Genomic DNA, 9,798 nt, shown 5'->3' with positions numbered 1-9,798 from the left:
CGTCCCTAACGCGGGCCTCCTGGAATCGGGCGAGGGCCGGTGCGGGCCCGGGGCGCGGAGGGCGAGCCCGCGTCCCAAGCCGGCCGCTTGCTTTGCGGGTCTGGAGCCCTGTTCTCGCAGCGATCGCCAGGCGAGGCGGTCTTCGCGGACGTGCGTGCTGTTAGTTGCGGTGCCGTGCATGCTGCGGGCGCGCGCGTCCTGTGCGCGCGTGCGTCGTGCATTGGATAGGGTGATCGCCCCCCCCACCTCGCTGAGACAGGCCCTGATGTCTCCACTGGGGGGATGAGGACCCCCCCACACACTTTGAGGACCCGCGTGGAGGATTAAATTGGATTAGCATAGACTTTTCGTTGGCTCAGGCCTGTTAATCCTGGCATCGCAGCAGGCTGCCACTGGAAGATGGAGGTTCGAAGTTAGCCTTGGGCAGGAAAGTCTGTGAGAGTCTTATCTCCAGTTAACCCACCCCCCGGAAGTGGAAGGGTAGAGCACTAGCCTTGAGCAAAGAAAATGCTCAGGGACAGCGCCCAGGCCTTGAGGTCAAGTCCCACCACACGCACTCTGCATGCACACGCACACACACACGCACACACACTTCCTCACCTCACATTTGTCCCCCTTTTATTTCCTTGGGAATGCAGAGAAATAAACGACCCGTGAGGTTTTTAATTCCAACCTTGACGATGCCAATGGAGTGGTGGAGGGAACATTCCAGAAAGGGCAAAGGTGGCGGAGGCAGGAGGAGAGGGGCCACTCACCAGTGCCCTGGACTCTACAAGTAGTGATGAAGGAGCCAGCTGAGGTCCACCCTCAGCTATATATGGAGCTCAGAGTTTGGACATGGGCCCAGGAGTGTCGCTCAGCAGTAGAGCACCATGCAGGCTTAAACTGTCTGCACAGTATTCAACCCATGCTGTTCGAAGGCCCTTAGAGCTCATTGTCAATAGAATAACAGGCAAACGTGGAATCCCTTCCTAAAGCAAGCCTTCCTGGCTCACTCCTGTGCTGTCCTTACCTGGGGCTGCTACTGAGCTCCCACCACGCCTCGGTGGGCATGTGTGTTGCCAACACTTTAATTTAGGAGCGTGACAAGAAGTGGTTCCTCGGGCTGGTCCCTTGGACCAGGGGCTTTCTAAGTGATTAGCCACATCGTCCACCCATTTGGACTTCTTTTTTTCCAGCCTAAACGAATCAGTGTCTATCCTGCTGGCTCCAAGGTGGGCTTGCACTGTCTGGGGATTTTTGCAGTTTGTGTGAATGGCCAGGGCAACCCCACCTCCCCTCTGTGTAATTATTTTAAGGCCCTGAGGCTCATTGGGCTGCTCCTGAAGGTCTGGAATTCCTCAGAACCTGGGAGCTGGCTGGCAGCCTCCTCCCAGCCTTCTCTAAACCTCCTTGGATTAGTCTAAGGCAGAAACTGCGAGGAAACCACATGCACGGTTCCAAATCCTCTAAGAGCTACGCTAAAGAAGTAAAAAGAACCAAGTGAGATTAATTTCCCCACTATATTTAACCCAGTAGATCCAAAAGACCATTTCATCGCGTAATCAGTAATGTCACATCTTACTTCCTTTTTTTCTCCTCCTTATTTATGCATGTCTATCTAGCACATTTCCATTCGGACATTCGGTTTCTCTGGAACTGTCTGAGCTGTGTCTGGGTTTTGTCAGATTCACAGTTGGGAGCTGGAGCTGGAGCTGGGTGGTAGAGAATCTGCATAGCATGCAGCCAGATCCAGTCACCAGCTGAGTCCAGCCAGGCACCCCTAGCTCACGCCTGTAATCCTAGTTTCTCAAGAGACTAAGATCTGAGGATCACAGTTCAAAGCCAGCCTGGACAGGAAAGTCCATCAGACTTATATCTAGTAAACTACTAGAAAAGCCAGAAGTGAAGCTATGGCACAAATGATAGTATGCTAGCCTGGACAAAGTTCAGGGACAACACCTAGGCTCTGAGTTCAAGCCCCAGGACCAATGCATGCGCATGCGCATGTGCCCACACACACACAAACACACACAACACAATCACAATTGAAAATGAAGGTTCACATAGCCAAATTACTGTCAACATACTTATACATTTTTAATAACGTTATTATTTTAATTTGTTTGACTTTAATAAGCCTAGCCAGGTGCTAGTAACTCATACCTGTAATCCTAGCTACTTAGGAGGCTGAAATCTGAAGATTATAGTTCAAAGCCAGCCTAGCAGAAAAATCTCCAAGATTCTCATCTTCATATAATCAGTAAAAAAGCTAGAAGTGGAGGTGTAGTTCAGGTGGAGCCAGCCCGGAGCACAAAAAGCCACGTGAGAGTTTGAGGTCTCCTGACTTCAAGCTGTAGGACCGACACAGATGCACAGGCGTGTATACACACACACACACACACACACACACCACTGAGAAGAGGGGGAGGGGTCTTACCAATTTTTTGAACCATGATCCTCCCAATATCAGCTTCTCATATGTCTGGGATTATAGGTATGAACCACTGTGCTTGATTTATCTTCAAATTTACATTCCTATATTGGGTTCCTGGCTACCTTATAGGACAGCACAAGATTAGACAGGGAGCAGCAGGATCCATTTTAGTGTACAATAAGATGAGACACAATCTAGAGGAACTACAGAGTGTAAAATACAAGAACTAGTGATTTTAATATGTCTTCCCTTGCATGTGAAGAGTAGGCTACTGGAGACTAAGTGTTCTTAACTGTGCTTTAGGGTTTGAACCTCTACTACCTCAACCACATTCTGAATGTCCCAAAGCAGAGTGTCTGCTGGATTCATTGGAGGAGCTCTGGAACTTTAGGTAACTCCAGGTAAGACTCAGATACCTTCCACTTGGGAGAGCTCTTCTTCTCTCGCCCCTCCCTCCCTCATTGAGCCTCTCTCCTCCTGGAAGCAGTAGCCAGTTTGTTTCTTCAGTTTCTTCAATAGCTTACCTTTATGTGGAGTTGCATCATTCACTTAAGCTGTCCCCTACTGGTTGTTTCTGTGCTTTGTTGCTATCTTCTTAAGCATTCTAATTTAAGTAGGCCCATGCTGCTGTAACAAATAAAGCCTGGAACTCATCAAATTCAACATTTTCCACCCCAGTCTTGGGGCTTGAACTCAGGGCCGGGGCACTGTCCATGAGCTGCTTCTGATCAAGGCTAGCACTCTACCACTTGAGCCACAGTGCTACTTCCAGCTTTTTCTGTGTATATGGTACTGAGGAATGGAACCCAGGGCTTCATGAATGCTAGGCAAGCTCTCTACCTACCACTCAGCCACCTTCTGAGCCCATAAATTCACCATCCTTAAAGGTACAGCTCAGGACATTTTCTATCTTCATGGGCTGTATGGCTGTCACCACCGCATAAATCAGAACGTTTCATTTTCATTTTCAGTACTCCAGAAAGAAACCCTGTAGCACCTAGAAGTTATATGTTTACCCTCCCCTCTCCTTCCCACCCACCCCCACCCCAGAAAACCATGGATCTGTTTTCTGTCAGTGTGGTCTTACAGCAATATGGCTTTTTTTTTTTTTTGGAGTAGGGTTTGGTTTGGTTTTCAGAAGCAGGGTCTTATTATGGCATCCAGGCTGCTCTTGAACTGAAGATCCTCCTGCCTCATCTTCCACAGTGCTGGAAGATTAGGCATCCACCATCATGATCAGTTATGGCAATTTTTGTGTGTGCCAGTTTTGGAATTTGAACTCTGGGCCTGGGCACTGTCCCGAACTTTTGTGCTCATGGCAAGCGCCCTACTATTTGAGACACAGCTCCACTTCTGGCTTTTTTTTTTTTGGTGGTCGATTGGAGATGAGTCTCATAGACTTTCCTGCCCAGGCTGGCTTCAACCCATGATCCTTAGATCTCAGCCTCCTGAGTAGCTAGGATTACAGGCATGAGCCACCAGTGGTCTGGGAGTTATTATAGCAGTATTTTTTAACTGAGAAAGACAAAAAAACTGAAAAATAGGCAGCATGAGTTCTTACAAACTCAATTAATTTGCCTGTTTTGTTTGTTTGTTTGTTTGTTTTGTGCTAGTACTAGGGCTCCAACAAGGGCCACTTTCCCTTAGCTTTTTTTTTTTTTTTGATTGGTCATGGGCTTGAACTCTGAGCCTGGGTGCTGTCCCTCAGTTCTTAAGCTCAAGGCGAATGCTCTACCACTTGAGACACAGCACCACTTCTGGTTTTCTGGTGGCTTGTTGGAGATAAGAGTCTCATGGACTTTCCGGGCCAGGCTGGTTTCAAATTGCAATCCTCAGATTTCAGCCTCCTGAATAGCTAGGATTACAGGTGTGAGCTACTGGCACCCATTTAGTTTTGCCTGATTTTCCCTCTAGATATTGTAAGCATCACTAAATATAAATACGTTTCTAGGTGACTTCTATCAGTTACGTGTCTCAATTCATCCACGTTCTTACAGCTAAGGACAGTTCTGTTTTGCTACATAGCCTTCTGCTGTGTGAATAAGCCATAATTTTCCATGTTGTGACCTGGGCACTGGGCAGTTTTCAGCTTGGCACTATATAGTCATTCTGCTCTGAACTTGCCAGCACGGTTATGTGTCTTTGGTGGGCCTGGTGGGCCTTTCTGTTGCATGCATTCCATGGACCACTGCTTGCAAATGTGGTTTACTTGAGCAGAGGTTGCCCTGCAGTTTTCCAAAGTAACTGTCCAGTTCACTTGCCTGCAGCTCCATCTGAAGTTCAGGGTGCCTTCTCTCTGTGGTAAACTGGGCTTACTTCCTGTCTGTTTCACTTGAACAGTTCGAGTGTGCCAGCTGAGCAAGCGACAGAGCTAGCCAAGCTAGCATGAGGCCCTGGGTTCAAATACCAGTACCAGCAATAAAGAAATGAAATGAATGAATGCATGAGTGTGATATTAATAAGACAGAGTGGTTTGTTAACAATGTTTTGGGTCTTTTTGTCTCTCATTCCCCTCCCCCCCCCCCAACGTCTCCCACAGCTCCCTAGATGAGACCACCTATGAAAGACTCGCAGAGGAGACGCTTGACTCTTTGGCCGAATTTTTTGAGGACCTCGCAGATAAGCCTTACACATCGAAGGACTATGATGTCTCCTTTGGGGTACCCCTTGGCTTATTTTCATTGTTCTGTTTCCTCCCTAAGAATTATAGCTCATTGCAAGCCAGGCATCAGTAGCTCATGTCTGTTATCTTAGCTACTCAGGAGACTAAGACCTGAGGATCTGAGTTCAAAGCCCTAGGAAAGTCCATGACACTCTTATCTCCAACAAAACATCAAAAAAGCTAGAAGTGGAGCTGTGGCTCAAGTGGTAGAGGGCCAGCCTTGAACCCCTCTCCCCCCAAAAAACAAAAATTAAAGGACAGCACCCAGGCCCTGAGTTTAAGCCCTTAGTTCCAGCACCAAAAAAAAAAAAAGGAAAGAAAGAAGGAAGGAAAGAAAGAAAAGAAAAAGATAGGTTCTGGTTTCCTGGGACAGGGCTAAGAAGAGCTCTTGGAGTAATGTTTGAAGTCCTGGGTTCAATCCCCAGCACTAAAAACAAAAGAAAAGAAAATTACAAGTTCCCCAGCATCCCCTGATACTTCTGAAGGTAAATCAGGAGGGCCTGGCCATGCATCTGTGTAGCAGATGGCCCAGGAAACACTGAACCAGAGCAGATGGAGGGTCTGAAGTAGTCGTCATTTCCCAAGACTTAACCATCCTGCTCCAGTCTCATGGAGCAAATCAGGCTGCATTCCTGAAAAGCACTTTTTTTTTTTAAGCTTGCCCAGGATTCTAATGTGAGATGCTAGGTGATTTTCAGCTAATTTCTCTAGAATATTCCCTGGGCAGGGAACTGGAATTTGTTTGCCTCCCTCAGGTGATTGTAAAGTACAGTTGGTCTGAGAACTTGAGAGTTGAATGTGCTAAGCCCCAATTCCAGGAAGACAAGGAAGTGCTGGTCTTTAACCAACTGGCCACCAGGTGGCAGATGTGAGCAACAGTTACCTTTGGCCATTAGAATTGTTGCTGAGGCCTTCAAAAAAAGAAACCAAGCCACTCCCCGGGGACAGAAGTTAATCCTGACAGCCATTAATTAATACTAGGAAATGTCATGATATGCGCTCTGAATCACTGGACTACGTAGGACAGTCGGCCGTCCACTAAGGTGATAAGGGAAAAAAATGGCAAAGCGTGTCATCATCGTTATTGTTATCTCTTAAGAAGTCACACGTGTGTGTGTGTGTGTGTGTGTGTGTGTGTGTGTGTAGTTCCCCCAGCTCATCACGCCATTCATCTGTGTGTCTATTTATTTGTTTACTTATTGGCCGTGCTAGGAGTGAAACCCAGGGCTTTGCACGTGCTAGAGAAGTGCTCTACTAACGAGCTACATGCCCAGCCCATAGTCTTCTGTTCTTAAAGACAATAATAATTGCAATTTTTGCTGGGCAAGGTCCCCCAGAGTACAGTTTAATGTGAGACTCCCTCCTGCTAAGCACTGACAATATGGGGAACCTAGCAGGTAACCCTTGCTGTCATTTCCAGCCCTGGTGCTGGTCCTGGGGCTTGAACTTAGGGCCTGTACGCTGACCCTGAGCCCCTTTGTGCTCAAGGTTAGCACTCTACTACTTGAGCCACAGCACCACTTCCAGCTCTTTTTCTGAGTAGTTCATTGGAGATAAGAGTCTTATGGGTTTTCCTGCCTGGGCTAGTTTTGAACCCAATCCTCAGATCTCAGCTTTTCAGTAGCTAGGATTACAAGCGTGAGCCACCAACACCTGGCTTTCCTGCCCATTCTAAAGAGACTGAAGGCTTTGGAGCAAAGGACTCTTTTGTGGAAAGAATGTTTTCAAATTTAAATGTATGTTTATTGAGGAAAGATGGACCCACCAGTATGGAGCGGGCCAACAGAGATCAGTAGAACCTTGGAGGAGTTTCTGAGATGCCAATTAGATGCCCAGAAAGGGTGGAACTAACAAACCCAGGCTGGCGTTGGTACTCACCTTGATAAGCCATTGTTCTAACTAATAGGTCAGATGGGCTTGATGGCTTCCTTCTTTCCTTCTTTCTTTTCTTTTTATTGTTATGGCTTGTTGAATCTGATTTGGGCTCACAGGGTATACCAGTAGAGATTGAACAGGCAGTTGTTAAGACTGTCTGGTGGTTGCTGGTGGAGCGCCACATCAGCAGACCCAACCGTCCACCAGCTCTAAGAGCTAAGACAGTCATGCTACTCAGTTCACTCACCTCACTGGGAGAGGATCATAGCAGTGATCTGTCCTCTTCTGATGCTGAGAGCCGTGTTCTCTCTACACACTATCTCATTTCAAATTTCATAAATTGATGTTTGTCCTTCTAGCTAGGCACCAGGGGCTCACACCCTGTAACCCTAGCTACTCAGGAGGCTGAGATCTGAGGATTGCAGTTCAAAGCCAGCCCAGGCAGGAAAGTCTATGAGACTGTTACCCGCCAAAAAGCCAGTAGTGGAGCTGCAGTTCAAGTGGTAGAGCACTAGCCTGAAGCACAGAAGATCAAGGACAAGCCAGGCCCTGAGTTCAAGCCCCAGGACTAGCACAGAAATAAATAAATAACATTCTTCTATTAACTGCTGATGGCTCATACCTGTATTCCTAGCTACTCAAGAGGCTGAGATCTGAGGGTTGGAGTTCAAAGCCAACTGGGTAGAAAAGTCTGGCCCTTGCACTCTCTTGGCTTTCTTGCTCACAGCTGGTGCTGCTCTACCACTTGGGCCATACCTCTCGCACAGCTTTTTGCTGGGATTGTAGTTGCATTGACTTCTCTGCCTGGACTGGCTTTGAACCATAATTCTCTGTGAATTCTTGCTTCCTATTAGCTAGGATTGGAGACATGAACCACTGGTGCCTGACAAGGCATTTCTTTACGGTGCAGATCAGGTACTTACAAAGGCATAACCTGCTACTGTATAATGCAAAGTAGTATGGCCCAGTGCTAACTTGGTCCGGTTTTATTGCTTTTGTCTGTCCCTTTTCCAGAGTGGTGTGCTAACAATCAAGCTGGGCGGAGCTCTAGGAACCTACGTGATCAATAAACAGACCCCAAACAAGCAGATCTGGCTGTCTTCTCCCTCCAGGTGATCACAAGTCCAAATTTGCCAATGTGGACTGGGTCTCCTTTTGGGGGTAATGCAGATGTTTGGAATCTAGATAGCAGTAGTGACTACACAACGTTGGGGCTATAGTATAAGCCTCTGAATTACTTATTTTAAAGTTGGTGTTCCTGGGTGCCAGTGGCTCACGCCTGTAATCCTAGCTTCTCAGGAGGCTGAGATCTGAGGATCATGGTTTGAAGCCCAACCGTGCAATTAAACACAGAAAAAGCCAGAAGTGGTACTGTGGCTCAAGTGGTGAAGTGCTTGCCATGAGCTAAAAAGGAGCTCAGGGACAGCACCCAAGCCCAGAGTTTGAGCCCCAGGCCAAAATAATAATAATAATAAATTAAAATAAAATAAAGTTGTTACATGAATTTTATACCTCACTTCACTAACAGAGTAAGACACCCATCACATCAGTCAGTCACACAGAAAGGGCTGTGATTTGCGAACATGCTCTAAGATATCTGATATCAGATGTGAAGTAGGTGATGGATGGGCACTCAAAGATAAGAGTCTTCAGATCTCCAGAATGTTCTGGGCAGTGTTCCAGGAGAGAGACTATGTCATTGCACTTTGTTTATTTGGTTTGGGTTTGGGTTTGTCATTTTAGAGGTTGAACTTAGAACCTCATACTTGTGAGGCAAGCATTTTGCCACTAGAGCTATGCCCCTGATACTTGTGTTTTTATAATTTGCCTGTGCTGGCCTTGAGTTCACAACTCTCCTGCCTCCTTAAATAGACACAAGTCAAGAAATCAAATAGATGCCTCATTAGGTATTAGCTAACTATAAACTGTCACTCCGTAAGTGTCTGGGTGGCAGCCTTTGTGTGCTCGTGTTAGCTTGCCGCAGCGGTGGCAGAAACATTTTAAAAATAGCTAGAAAGACAAGATGGAGAGAGGTAGGCGGGGCCCGATGCCCCCTTGAAGGGCACACCTCCAAGGACCTCACCCCTTTTCAATAATGACAGCTTCCGATGGCTGACCCAGCCTTTAGCGCATGGAGGCCATGGCTAACCCCAGATCAGCACACAGAGGTTTGCAGGGAATCACTGACTGTGCCTCCATCCTGTCTTCCAGTGGACCCAAGCGCTACGACTGGACGGGGAAGCACTGGGTCTATTCCCACGACGGGATGACCCTCCACGAGCTGCTGGCCCAGGAGCTGACCGAGGCCTTCAAAACCAAACTGGATTTATCCTCCTTGGCCTATTCTGGAAAAGGCACTTGATGGCCTGCCCTGCCTTACAGACATTAAAACCTGTCACGCCAAGATCCAGCCTCCCTCCGCAGCTTGAGTGGGTTTTTTCCATCCCTTGGTGAGAACAGTGGCATTGTGTGTGTCACGGCTTTGCGAAAACAATGTGTCACCGCCACCCCCAAGGGCCCCAGAATCCTCCTGTTCATTCCTTTGATTATCTCATTTCCTCTCTCCCCCAGGAGATCCCTTATCTCTTGTCTTTATTTTTTTTTGCAGGGGAAGGGGGTTGCCAATAGTGGGGCTTGAACTCAGGGCCTGGGCACTGTCCCTGAGCTCTTTTGCTCAAGGCTAGCACTCTACCACTTTGAGCCACAGCTCCACTTCCAGTTTTCTAGTGGTTAATTAGAGATGAGTCTCATAGACTTTCCTGTCCAGGCTGGCTTTGAACCACAATCCTCAGATCTCAGCCTCTTGAGCTGAATGGTTTGAGCCACTGGCTCTCATATCTTAAAC

The 9,798-nt window shown here is 47.4% G+C and overlaps 1 protein-coding gene across 1 annotated transcript in view; it reads left to right on the top strand.

Annotated features, from left to right (window-relative positions):
* Fxn (frataxin) overlaps positions 1-9,357 on the top strand; it is a 14,717-nt gene extending 5,360 nt beyond the window's left edge. The window contains exons 2-5 of the mRNA XM_013018403.1: positions 2,720-2,817; positions 4,956-5,076; positions 7,968-8,065; positions 9,165-9,357. Of these exons, the coding sequence (XP_012873857.1) occupies positions 2,720-2,817; positions 4,956-5,076; positions 7,968-8,065; positions 9,165-9,315 (468 nt within the window). The 3' untranslated portion in view covers positions 9,316-9,357. The remainder of the gene's footprint in view (positions 1-2,719; positions 2,818-4,955; positions 5,077-7,967; positions 8,066-9,164) is intronic.
* Positions 9,358-9,798: the final 441 nt, after the last annotated feature.

This window comes from Dipodomys ordii, unplaced genomic scaffold, assembly GCF_000151885.1.
Source record: "Dipodomys ordii isolate 6190 unplaced genomic scaffold, Dord_2.0 Scaffold40, whole genome shotgun sequence".
NCBI classification, from domain to species: Eukaryota; Metazoa; Chordata; class Mammalia; order Rodentia; family Heteromyidae; genus Dipodomys; species Dipodomys ordii.
Note: the sequence above shows the minus strand (reverse complement) of the source record. Positions and strands in the feature narration are given on the sequence as shown.